The following is a 14,047-nucleotide window of genomic DNA, read 5'->3' on the forward strand; positions in this document are numbered from 1 at the left end:
ATTTTGTTCGATAGTTCGCGATCATTAATATTTATTAGATATATATACATTTTCAGCTTTCGGACTTTCCGAACTTTCGAACTTTCATTCTCGAACATTACTATCCGAATAACTCACGAATAATTTCGAAGATTTCGAGCCGAACTTGAGAAAAAATCTAAAAATATTCGAGCTCTGAATCGAACTCATGTACCTAAATATTCATCACTTATCAGAATCATATTTTATGTTGTCATATATTTTTTAAAATTCGGTGATATATACTTCATAATCATTATTAAAATATAAATACATGTATAGTATCCCTAACCCAATAATTCTTTTATAACATGACATGTTCAATATAAATATCCTCTTAAGAAATAAAACCAGTTGCAATAATCAATATAATTCCTTGTCAAGCACAAAAGAGAATCAAGATAGGGATTTAAATTCAAAATTCGAAAACATCGACGGTGATATCGGAGAGGAAGACAAGTATGGTCTCGGTGGAAGTGGCAAAGATTCAAGTTTTCCCTCCAACATCTCGATCACTTTGCTGATCGATGGCCTGTTTTTGGGATCAGTCTGAATGCACCACAATCCTATAATTATAAGCTTTCTCTTTACTAAGTCCCATTTACCTTCTTGCAAAACATTTTTATTAAAGGCATCCTTTTCAACTGTATTTTGTTCAAGATGTCTGTATATCCAATCCGAAAAATTCACTTCACTCGAGCGTCCACCTTCAGGATTAATGTTGTTTTGCCTCCCGACCACCATTTCCAAAACCATCATGCCATAGCTATAAACATCGGATTTGTGAGAGACGTCTCCAAAGTTCCTACAAAATACTTCAGGGGCAATGTATCCAGCAGTCCCTCTTGCCCCTTGCATCGACACAATGCTTGATCTATTAGGGCACAACTTAGATAACCCGAAATCCGAAATCTTTGGCTTCAAATCCTTATCAAGAAGGATATTATGAGGCTTTATATCAAAATGCAAAATTCTTGTGTTGCAGCCTTGATGCAAATATTCTAGCCCCCGACCAATCCCCACGGCGATCTCAAACAGTTTATCCAATCCTAACGAACCTTCCGGGGCCGAAGAAGAAGAAGAATTGGGTATGAACTTTTCGAGAGAGCCATTTGGCATGAATTCATAAATCAAAGCTCTTTTCGAACCCTCGAAGCAAAATCCCAGGAGGGCGACAACATTAACATGGGAAGTTCTACTAATACTTGACACCTCATTAATGAAATCTTCTCCATTTCCTTTTGATCCACTCAAGATTTTAACCGCCACGAGACGCCCATCTTCTAGTTTTCCTTTGTAAACGCTACCGAACCCTCCTTTACCCAAATTCTCAGCAAATGAATTGGTCATTTTCTTGAGTTGTGAGTATTTGTACCTTTTGGGTGCAAGATTTCCATGATTCTTCAAGAATAGTTCAACAGCAGCTTGGTCAGCTGCATCCGCTTCTTGAGGGGAGAGTAACTTTAGCAAATTTCTCCTTGACATAATTAAGAGAACGGAAGAAACTGCGACTACCAGCGCACCCAGGGTCACTCCTGCATGTAGTACACAAGATGAATTATTGAAGTGTATAATACATATAAACATGAAATTCTATGATTTAAATGATTTACCAGTGACTAATATCCACAATCTGGGGCCTTTTCCTGCAACCGAAATCGACACAAAAAATTTACTTCAGGATGTCAGCTGTTTAGGCATAGAGAAAGAGAAAAACATGGGAAAAAGGATGCTACATTTTGTGAAATATTTCATGCATGTTTGATATCATTATTTGAGAATTTAACGAACATGTATCCATATAAAAGATAGGGGAAATAGTTTTATGTTTCATTAACTTTTTCAATTTTGAGATTTGATTCATTAAATTTCAAATTTTGGTAATGTTACATTAACTTTTACTTTTCAGATACTTTGGTTCAATTACTGATGTGAGACCAGAAAATTCTAACATGACATCAAAAAATACTGATGTAGCATAAAAAAAAAATTGATGGCATCTCAAGTGTCACGTCATTATTTGTACCACAATAGTGGAAAAGTAAAAGTTCATGTATCAAAATCAAACTTTAAAAACTTAATGAATCAAAACATAAAATTTGACAAAATAACGGACCAAAAGTAATTTCCCCTGAAATGTATCTTCTTGTTTTTATTCTTTTACTCGATGACATACTCAACTACTACAATTTTTTAATATAATTTTTATATTTAACTTAAATGTTTCATTAGCTTCTACGAAAGAATTATTCTATTGATATTATATTTCAATCAAATACATTATATATAGTATGATTTTAGAAAAAAAATTTACTTGCCAATCATCGTTTATGTAATCTTATATTGCTTCATATGCACAATAAAATGGTCTTATATATCTATCATAATGAGGACAAATTACAATTTAGTTTTGTATGTCGGTTTGTTTTATATTTTAATCCTATAAATATGTTCTTTATTTAATTAGTAACTTGAATTTTTTTTGTTCTAGTCAATTTTTTGTTTGAAATCATTAAATCTATCAAATATGGTTTATTTGACATCGATACTCTCCACGTGATACGTGTTACGAGAATAAAACTTATACTGCACACAATAAAATTAATTTGAGAAAATGAAAGGGTGTAAATAAATCAAACTACCTTCAAAATATACTTCAAAACAAGTGGAAAAAATTTTGTCTTTTTCATTAATTATTATTGTTTACGTAAATTTTAATGTTTGTAATATAGGATTAATACTTATTTAATGAAGCACGTAGGAGAACACCGATTTCAAATAAGCAGTATTCGGTGAATTTAGTGATTTTAAGCATAAAAATGAAAAAACCAAAAAAAAAAAAATCAAAGCAAACCCAAAAAAAGAAAAACAAAGTTTCTGGATAAAAATAAAATTTTGACAAGTCATCGTATTAAAACAAAAAAGAGACTAAGTTAATTATATGACTAAAATTGTAGTTTTTTGTTGGGCTAAGCTTGTATGAATAAGAGAAGTACTAGGATTGGTGATTTTTTGGAAAGTTTTCGTGCGTCAAGCTGCCGACGTTGCGTTGTTTCATCTGATTGGTTAGGTAAGTTATAATAGAATGACGCCAGATTTTAACTAGTAATACTGTCTCCACTAATGATAGGACGACGGTTGGGAAAATGTTAGACTAATCTCTAATAGATATGAGACAACACCAACAGATATATACACATCTCATCAGACTCATGGATCTAAATGTATACTTTTATCTTCCAAAACTAATTTTTTCAGAATATTTTAAAAAGCAAACACAATAATATAGTGTTTTTTATCTTTCTGTTATTTTATTTCTTAAAATATAATCATAAACTGTGTATGCGAAATAAATGAAGCTACCTTGAATTTCTTATTATCAAACTATTAAAAGCGTTAGTAGGAAACACGCTTCTCAGTCTTGTTAACACACACTCACACTTGGGCACATATAAATAGTTGCAAACGTTTACTGTATAATTGATTGAACATTTTTCCTTTACATTCCTTGTACTCGTCTGAAGACTTGAGCTTACTTCAATGGGAATTCTTTTGTTCAATCGCTTTATGTTTTCTAATATGGTATCAGAGCTTAAAAATCATTAAGCTGCAGCTGTAGTTCTCCATGGCCAAGGGAAATCAAGCTTCAAAATCTTCTCAAGCTTTGAACAATTCCAACGGCCAAATGGTTTCTGAAGACTCGAGCAGTCCATTCTTTCTCCAGAACGGAGATCATCCTGGATTGGTGTTAGTCTCGCATCCACTCACAGGTAATAATTACAATACTTGGAGTCGAGCAATATCAATGGCGTTAACAGCCAAAAATAAGCTCGTTTTGGTTGATGGCACCTGTTTACGACCTAAGTTGGATGATTTGATGTATGGAGCTTGGAATCGTTGCAATAGCATGGTTATTTCGTGGATTTTAAACTCTGTTAGTCGCGAAATATCGGATAGTCTATTGTATATACCTACGGCATCTGAGATTTGGATCGACTTAAGAGATCGGTTTCATCAGAGCAATGCTCCGAGAATTTTTCAAATCAAGAAGTTTTTGACTGGGTTACAGCAAGGCTCCATGGATATCAATGCCTATTACACCAAATTACGAACTCTCTGGGATGAGTTGAAGGATTTTCACCCTGTATCTGTCTGCAATTGTGGATCAATGAAGGATTGGGTCAATTACCAAAATAAAGAGTGTGTAATTCAGTTTTTAATGGGGCTGAATGAATCCTATGCACAGATCCGTGCTCAAATTCTAATGATGGAACCAATCCCTGTGATATCTAAGGTCTTTGCGCTAGTTGTTCAGGAAGAGAGGCAACGATCTATACACAAAGACATTGCAAGTTCTTCTCCTGATCAATATCCTTTCACTCAACAACCTTCTGTGGTAGCTATGACTAAAGGCAATCAGTATGCTAAAGACAATAATCAGAAAGGAAATCAGTATGCTAAAGACAATTCTGGTGATAAGCCAACTTGTACTCATTGTCATATTAAAGGCCACACTATTGACAAATGTTACAAAATTCACGGCTTTCCGGTTGGTCATCCAAAATATAAGCAACAGCAATTGGGCAGCGGTCGGCAGATACATGTCAACCAAACACATACTTCACCTGCTTCCTCAGTGAGTTCAATGGGAAATTCTCTGAATTCTGATCAGTGCAGACAGCTTATTGCCTTCTTGAGTTCTCAGCTTCAACTTGGTCATCCTAGCACACTGGACACACAACAACTTGAGCCTTCCGCCTCTTGTTTCAGTGGTAAATATTCTTTGGCCTTTGGTCTTCATCCCTCCTTTAGTGCAAGTTGGGTATTAGACACAGGAGCCACTCATCGTATTTGTTGTTCATTGAGTTTCTTCTCTTCGAGCAAGTCATTTTCTTCAAATGTTACTTTGCCAAATAATTCAGTGGTGTATGCCACACACATTGGTTCAGTACAATTGTCTCCTGATTTGTGTCTGGATAATGTGTTGTTTGTCCCTCAATTTAGCTTTAACTTGCTCTCTATCAGCTCGTTAACTAGTCAAATTCCTTGCTCGGTTCACTTTCTTTCTGATTCCTGTTTTATCCAGGCACTTACCACGAACAAGATGATTGGGATGGGTAGCAGGATGGGAAATCTGTACATTCTGCATCACTCCAACCCTTCTCCAACAGTCTGTAATGTTTCTTTTTCAAAACTAGAGCTGTGGCATTATAGAATGGGCCACCCTTCTCTTCCTAAGCTGTCAGTTTTAGAGAATAATTTTGGTGTTAATTCTTTAAAACATGAAGATATGATGCATTGCTCGATATGTCCCTTGTCCAAACAAAAGAGATTACCTTTTATCTTGCACAACACACTATGTAATAGCCCTTTTCATCTACTTCACATTGATATTTGGGGTCCTTTTACTCCTTTGAGCATTGAGGGATACAAATATTTTTTGCCTATAGTTGATGATTATACTCGTTTTACATGGATATACTTGCTGAAATCTAAATCCGATGTTTTGCATATATTTCCAAACTTCTGTAAAATGATTCATACCCAATTTGGACAGAAAATTAAATCGGTTTGATCGGACAATGCTCCCGAACTCAATTTTTCTGATTTTTACAAGTCCGAGGGAATTATCTCTTACCATTCTTGTGTTGAAAGGCCACAACAAAACTCTGTTGTGGAAAGAAAACATCAAAACATCTTGAATGTGGCAAGATCCTTGATGTTTCAGTCCAATATTCCCTTGTCATACTGGAGTGATTGTGTTATCACCTCTGTTTATCTTATCAACCGTACATCCTCTTCCTACTTTCAAATCAAACCCCTTTTGAACTTCTTTATCATAAGAAACCTCTCTATGGTCATTTGAGAGTGTTTGGTTGCATGTGTCCCTTCATGCCATTAAATCTGTCTTCCTTGGATATCCAAGTGGTTATAAAGCCTACAAACTCCTCAATCTTCTTACAACCGAAGTGTACATCAGTCGGGATGTGGTGTTTCATGAAGCCATTTTCCCTTTTTATGGACCAGTCACCTTCCCCTACACATCAAGATTTTTTTTCTGATGGTGTTCTTCCTACACAGAAATCTGTTACGCGAGAAACAACTACAGATTCTGACCCTGCATCTCGGTCACGTAGAGTCTGTAATAGACCACTTCACTTACGTGATTATCACTGTTATTCTACTCAATCTTCTCCCACCTCATCCACTGCTCATCCTCTGAATCTTGTTCCTGGTGGTACTCGTTTATCCAAGCAATATTCTGTTTTTGTACACAATGTTTCCTCCATCATTGAACCGCAATCTTTCTCTCAAGCTGTTGTTAAGCCAGAATGGTGCCAAGCCATGGCCACTGAACTTGAGGCATTAGAACGTAATGGGACTTGGTCTATTGTTTCCTTACCGATTGGGAAGACCGTCGTTGGGTGTATATGGGTCTATAAAGCTAAATTTCATGCTAATGGTAGCCTAGAACGATACAAAGCTCGCCTTGTTGCTAAAGGCTACACGCAACAAGAGGGGATTGATTACCTTGAAACCTTTTCCCCCGTTGCAAAGCTTGTCACAGTTAGAGTTTTGTTGGCTTTAGCTTCAATTCATGGTTGGTTTTTGACTCAACTTGATGTCAATAATGCTTTTTTGCATGGCGATCTCTCTGAAGAAGTTTACATGTCTTTGCCTCCGGGTTATCAACGTAAGGGGGCGCCTTTTCCTCCCAATGCAGTGTGCAAACTACACCAATCTATCTATGGTCTCAAACAAGCTTCGAGGCAATGGTTTGCCAAATTTTCCTCCACATTGATTCGGATTGGTTTTGTTCAATCTCATGCTGACACTTCTTTGCTTGTACGAACTCGAGGTCATACGTTCTTGGCATTGTTGGTATACGTCGATGATATTGTACTGGTCACCAATGATAAAAAGGAAGCCACTGACTTGAAAATCTTTTTGGACAGTTGTTTCAAGTTGAAAGATCTTGGGAACTTGAAGTACTTTCTTGGTATTGAAGTTGCAAGATCTTCAAGGGGAATATCTATATGTCAACGTCATTATGCCTTACAACTTCTTACATAAAGAGGTTTATTGGGTTGCAAACCGCGTTCCACTCCATTGGATGTTAACTTAAAATTAAGTATTGAAGATGGTGAGCTACTCTGCCCGACCTGTCGTTGTATCGAAGATTAGTGGGCAAGTTGTTATACCTCACTATCACTAGACCTGATTTGGCCTATTCAGTGAATCGATTAAGTCAATTTGTTGCATGTCCAAGGGAACCACACCTACAAGTTGTGTACTCCGTTCTCAAATATGTGAAAGGCACAGTTGGACAGGGCCTGTTCTATGCTTCTTCTTCATCCTTAAAGCTCATTTTCTTCTCGGATTCTGATTGGGCAACATGCCCAAATACACGTCGCTCTATTTTTGGCTACTGTGTTCTTATCGGAGAATCCTTGGTTTCATGGAAATCTAAGAAACAACACACTATTTCCAAATCTTCTGCTGAAGCAGAATACAGGTCCATGGCTGCCGCTACTTGTGAAGTCATTTGGATGCTTGCATTACTTAAGGACTTGTGTATCTCATATCGTGATCCTGCGCTCCTGTTTTGTGATAGCCAATCGGCCATTCACATTGCCTCCAATCCAGTGTTACATGAGCGTACGAAACATATCGAGATTGACTGTCATATTGTACGAGAAAAGGTGCAGCGTGGGCTTATCAAAGTGCTACATGTCTCTTCTCAGTTTCAACTTGCGGACTTATTCACTAAGTCCCTGTTGCCGTCTCGATTTCGCATGCTGCTTACCAAGATGAGTGTTCACAACATTCACACTCCATCTTGAGGGGGCGTATTAAAAGCGTTAGTAGGAAACACGCTTCTCAGTCTTGTTAACACACACTCACACTTGGGCACATATAAATAGTTGCAAACGGTTACTGTATAATTGATTGAACATTTTTCCTTTTCATTCCTTGTACTCGTGTGAAGTAAGACTTGAGCTTACTTCAATGGAAATTCTTTTTTTCAATCGCTTTATGTTTTCTAATACAAACGAAACCAATTTTGAATCAAAATGAAGAAATAATTACTGTATGAAGGCCTAGAGAATGAGTGGGAGTTGTCCAGATCGCACCTTTTATGTTTTTACCAGCAACGGGTGGCGGCTCCGGATTAACGTCTTCCGTCGTCCATTTCAGCTGGAACCCCCTTCTTAACACCTGATAAACATTTTCAACGCCGAAATCCACCGGCGCCACAATATGTGTTTCACAACTTTCTATAGCCCTTCTCACGTAAAAAGGGCCCACAGAGTCATCTATCGCCAAATTCCAGATCTGATCATCATCTTGAGCAGCGCAAATAACTCTGTACGGCCATAAACCCGTGGACGTATTTCTCCGGCAAAGCGGAAACAAATGGAGGCTAGAGGCGTTAAAGAAGCTGAAACGGGAAGTGGGAAGCGAAGTGTTTGTGATTTCTGGAAGACAGGTGGTGTTGGGATCGAAAGTTAAAAGAGCTGCGTCGTACACGCGGAGAATCTGGTCTGCGTAGGAGATATTTTGGATCACGTACCGGTGATTATCGGGTAGTTGGAGATTTAGGAAGCCAAGATCAGTACAGTTTAGCTCGAATCCAGGGAGACCACAGTTGGATGCTTGCAGTGCTGGAATGTAAAATGGAAAGCTGATGTTTGGGCCGTTTCCGCAAGATGTGGGCGAACATGGCTGCTGCTGATAAGCAGAAGGCACAGACGATGCGAGGATGAGAGACAACACGCTAAGTTGGAGGAGGCCCTGGATCATATTGGATATCAAGAATCTATCCGTATTTTAATTTTGTGAAGTTCATATTTTGATTTGGTATGGGCATGTGCAGTTTGTAGCTGGAGTATGGTGGAATGGATTGATTCTTGTTATTGAAATATATCTTTATTTATTGAAATAAATAATTTTTTAGATATAATGTATTATAAGAATTTTTTGGTTTACTTATATGTCAGGTCATATATACTTGGTCAATATATGTGTGCACTTAAATTAGGCGAGAATATATATTAATAATCTATTTTTATTCGGTTCGATTTAAATAAGAAAATTTGGTAATGAATATGCATATGCATGGAAAATGATGGAATAATAATTAATCAGTGTAATATTTTTGAAAAAAAAAATCTAAATTCATAAAATATGACCATTCCATCTTTTTTTTAAGATACGAATCATCTTCTCAATCCACACAAATTTGAAACCGACCCTTATGACAATTTGTGTCCTTTTTCTTTTTCAATATATGTTTATTTTAGTGTCCCACATATTTATAACATTTTGTCCTTTTGACAACCCAAATAGTATGCCTACAAATTTAAAAAGAATCAAGTAACATTGCATCGATCAATAATTAATTTGTTTATTAATACTGTTTATGTTATAAACACACTTCAATAAACTATTTTAGTATGAGTGATCACGGTGTAGTTTTGGCGGGTTTTCACTAAATTCACACCAAACTGTGATATATGTTTCGGTTGAAATTTGAGATATTTTTTAACCAATAATAAATTAAACAAACTTGTTCCAAAAATCAACATTTAATTATCATAAGGAAATCATGAATAATCCAAAAATATAGTAGAACACTATAATTTATTTGAAGCAAAAATAAAATATTACCCTGGGAATGAAAAATTAGAGATTCTGAAAATAAATTCATCTAATTATGTGTTGCTAGTTTTATGTCTGATGTCCATCCTATTACAGTATGCGTTGCGGTTAGATTGATTTTTTCCAATAAATTAGATATAGCAGTGTAAATTGGTTTAATTCAGTTGATTAGATCGAGTCTTTAAGTAAAATCGATCTGATCCAATTTCTAGCTTTGTTAGAAATATGAATTCGAGTAAAAGTTTGATAAAAATTACAATTATAAACTTCTAAATGGGCAATTAGAAATTAAATTATGGAATCTTAAAGAGTTTGTAAAAAAATATGAATTCGTAAATATTTTAGGGTGATATTGATAAGAGTTGAATTAGGGTAATATTGTATAAGAATATATTAAATGATGAGTGGGTCTCATGTGAGACCGTCTCACGGATCTTAATATGTGAGACGGGTCAACCCTACACATATTCACAATAAAAAGTATTACTCCTAGCATAAAAAGTAATACTTTTTCATGGATGACCCAAATAAAAGATCCGTCTCACAAATATGACCCGTGAGACCGTCTGATACGAATCCTCGTACGAATGAAAGGCAAGCACGAATATATAAATCGCACCCTCAATCCAATAACAAACAAGGAACGATTATTTTGTCCCGATCTTTTGAAACAAGTAACGATTTTGTGATATTCACCTCTAAGCGATTATAACTTAGCAACAAATATCAACGATAAAACAATTGTATTTCAAACGAACCTTCAAAAAACTTGTTTTGACAATCCGTGCGAAGAACAATCGACAAACGCCACAAAGATGTAATCTTTGATAAGTTTGATTTTGATTTTGAACACAAAGCTTTTGCCTTGTAAATTTGAGAGAAATCTCAAGTGTTTGTATATTAATCAATCATTATTCCGTTCATGGTCTGATACACTGAATATATATTCAATAAAGTATGAAAAAGTAGTGTAAAAAGGCTTAATTAAGATAACAAGCAAATTTGACACGGAAACAAAAGACCGCGGGTGCACTGCAGACTGGACCGCGGGTGCGGTGTGGCTTCGGAAAAAAATAAAATAAAAAAAAATTTAATCATAGACCGCGGGTGTGGCCCTGTTTTAGCGCGGGTGCGCTAGACCTTCGGCAATTGGACCGCGGGTGCGGTCTCTGTTTTAGTGCGGGTGCGCTGGACCTTCGGCAATTGCACTTGAATAACATTTCAAAGACCTCCAATATTATTCTCATGATTCCCAACCTCCTCTAATTTAGACATCCAACTTGTAGGACTTCCTTGATAGCTCATCATGAGTCCTTGAAGTGCATATTTAAACTTCTTGCTTCTTCCCCTTGTTATAGGTCCTTCGGACAACTCCAACGACTCTCATGCTTTCTTTGGTGCTTGATCAACCAAGTTTGCATCATTCTCCCCTTCTTGAAAAGGATTTGTCCTCAAATCTTGATCATCTCCTACATCAAACAACGAAAGATCACTAACATTAAAAGTAGAACTGACATTGTACTCACCTGACAGATCAAGTTTATATGCATTGTCGTTGATCCTTTCAATTACTTGAAATGGTCCATCACCCCTAGGTAAAAGCTTTGAACGTCGCTTCTCTGAAAATCTTTCCTTCCTTAAGTTCAACCACACCCAATCTCCCTTTTCAAAAACCATCTTTTTCCTTCCCTTGGTTGCTTGCTTCGTGTATTATAAATTCTTCTTCTCGATGTTATTCTTGACCTTCTCATGCAAGTTCCTAACAAATTCAGCTTTTTTCTTGCCATCCATATTCAACCTTTCACTCACAGGTAAAGAAATCAAATCCAACAGAGTCAAAGGATTAAAACCATATACAATTTCAAATGGCGAATAATTTGTAGTATAATGCACGCAACGATTATAAGCAAACTCAACAAATGGTAAACAATCCTCCCAATTCTTTAAGTTCTTCTTAATAATAGCACGCAAAAGTGTTTCTAAAGTTCGGTTAACAACTTCAGTTTGTCCATCTGTTTGAGGATGACATGTAGTAGAAAACATCAGTTTCGTGCCAAGTTTAGCCCACAAAGTTTTCCAAAAGTAACTCAAGAATTTAACATCACGATCAGACACGATAGTCCTAGGCATACCATGCAACCTAACGACTTCTTTGAAAAACAAATCCGCAATATTTGATGCATCATCGGTTTTATGACAAGCAATAAAATGTGCCATCTTAGAGAATCTATCAACAACAACAAATATTGAATCTCTCCCCTTCTTAGTCCTCGGAAAACCTAAAACAAAATCCATAGAAATATCAATCCAAGGTTCACTAGGAACTGGAAGTGGTGTATACAATCCATGTGGTTATGTTCTAGACTTAGCTTGTCTACAAGTAATGCACTTTTCACAAACACGCTCAACATCACGTTTCATATGTGGCCAATAAAAATGCTCATGCAAACAACTCAAAGTTTTAGCCACACCAAAGTGCCCCATCAAACCACCACCATGTGCCTCCCTCACAAGTAATTCACGAATTGATGACTTAGGAATGCACAATCTATCTTCTCTAAATAAAAACCCATTATGCAAATAAAATTTATCATGTGGACCATGCATACATGTTCCAAATATCTCCTTAAAATCCTCATCCAACAAATACAACTCTTTCATGTGTTCAAATCCAAAAATTTTCGACTCCAAGGTAGATATTAATACGTACCTCCGTGATAGTGCGTCATCTACTACATTATCCTTACCTTGTTTGTATTTGATTATGTAGGGAAATGTACCTATGAATGCCACCCACTTAGCATGCCGCTTATTCAGTATCTGTTGTCCCTTAAGGTACTTTAGAGACTCATGATCGGTATGGATCACAAACTCCTTAGGCCTCAAGTAGTGTTGCCACATCTCCAAAGTCCTCACAAGCGCGTACAACTCCTTGTCATACGTTGGATAGTTCAGTGCTGCTCCATTGAGTTTCTCACTAAAGTACGCCACTGGTCGTCCTCCTTGCATCAAAACACCTCCAATACCTACACCTGAAGCATCATATTCAATTTCAAAAGTATTAGAAAAATCAGGCAAAACAAGTAAAGGCGCATTAATTAATTTTTGTTTAATAATATTAAAAGACTTCTCTTGCTCCTCGCTCCAATGGAATGGAACATTCTTCTTAATCACCGCCGTCATCGGTGCCGCAAGTGTGCTAAAATCTTTTACAAACCTTCTATAGAAGCTTGCAAGGCCATGAAAGCTTCGAACTTGACTAACATTAGCAGGTGTTGGCCAATCTCGAATAGCACTTACCTTGTCCTCATCCACTTGTATCCCCTGTGAACTTACCACAAAACCAAGAAAAACAAGTTTGCTTGTACAAAAATCACATTTTTTAAGATTAGCATATAAATGTTCATCCCTAAGTGTTATCAGTACAAGTCTTAAATGCTCAACATGCTCTTCTAAATATTTGCTATACACAAGAATATCATCAAAATAAACCACAACAAATTTCCCTATGTAAGCACGCAAGACATGATTCATCAACCTCATAAAGGTACTAAGAGCGTTTGTTAAACCAAAAGGCATTACCATCCACTCATATAACCCATATTTTGTTTTAAATGTTGTTTTCCACTCATCACCTTCCTTCATCCTAATCTGGTGATAACCACTCTTCAAGTCAATTTTACTAAAAATACATGCACCATGCAACTCATCTAACATATCATCTAATCTAGGTATGGGATGCCTATACTTGATGGTTATGTTATTAATTGCCCTACAATCCACACACATACGCCATGAGCCATCTTTCTTAGGAACTAGTAAAACAGGTACAGCACAAGGAGACATGGACTCACGCACAAAACCCCTATCTAACAACTCACTTACCTGTAGTTGTAGCTTCTTAGCCTCCTCCGGATTTCTTCTGTAAGAAGGACGATTTGGCAATACACTTCCGGGTACCAAATTAATTTGGTGCTCAATCCCCCTCAATGCTGGTAATCCTTGAGGTAGCTCCTCCGTAAATACATCTTCAAATTCCTGCAAAAGTGAAATAACAATGCTCGGAAGGGACCCGGCTATATCACTTGTGTTAAGGAGGATCTTTTAGCCATTTCATTTTTGTTTTCAAAGGTCATCTCATTTTTTAATTCATTCTTTTTTTCGACCTCATCTCTCTTCTTTTTTTTTAATTGGTCCTCCAACACTTGTTTTGGGGACAAAGGAAGTAAAACAATGGGTTCTTTCTTGAGTACAAAAGAATATCTATTTCTAAAGCCATCATGTGTCACTTGCCTATCATATTGTCATGGTCTTCCTAACAAAATATGACAAGCATGTACTGATACCACATCACACAATACCTCAT

At 36.5% G+C, this 14,047-nt stretch overlaps 1 protein-coding gene across 1 annotated transcript; it reads right to left on the reverse strand.

The window, feature by feature from the left end:
• Positions 1-337: 337 nt before the first annotated feature.
• LOC140816541 (LEAF RUST 10 DISEASE-RESISTANCE LOCUS RECEPTOR-LIKE PROTEIN KINASE-like 2.5) lies at positions 338-8,954 on the reverse strand. Its single transcript, XM_073175875.1, has 3 exons — positions 8,154-8,954; positions 1,632-1,664; positions 338-1,553 (listed from the first exon to the last, which is right to left on the reverse strand). The coding sequence occupies exons 1-3, from the start codon at positions 8,821-8,823 to the stop codon at positions 415-417; spliced, it is 1,842 nt and encodes a 613-aa protein (XP_073031976.1). The 5' UTR covers positions 8,824-8,954; the 3' UTR covers positions 338-414.
• Positions 8,955-14,047: the final 5,093 nt, after the last annotated feature.

This window comes from Primulina eburnea, chromosome 16 (genome assembly GCF_022965805.1).
Source record: "Primulina eburnea isolate SZY01 chromosome 16, ASM2296580v1, whole genome shotgun sequence".
Taxonomy (NCBI): domain Eukaryota; kingdom Viridiplantae; phylum Streptophyta; class Magnoliopsida; order Lamiales; family Gesneriaceae; genus Primulina; species Primulina eburnea.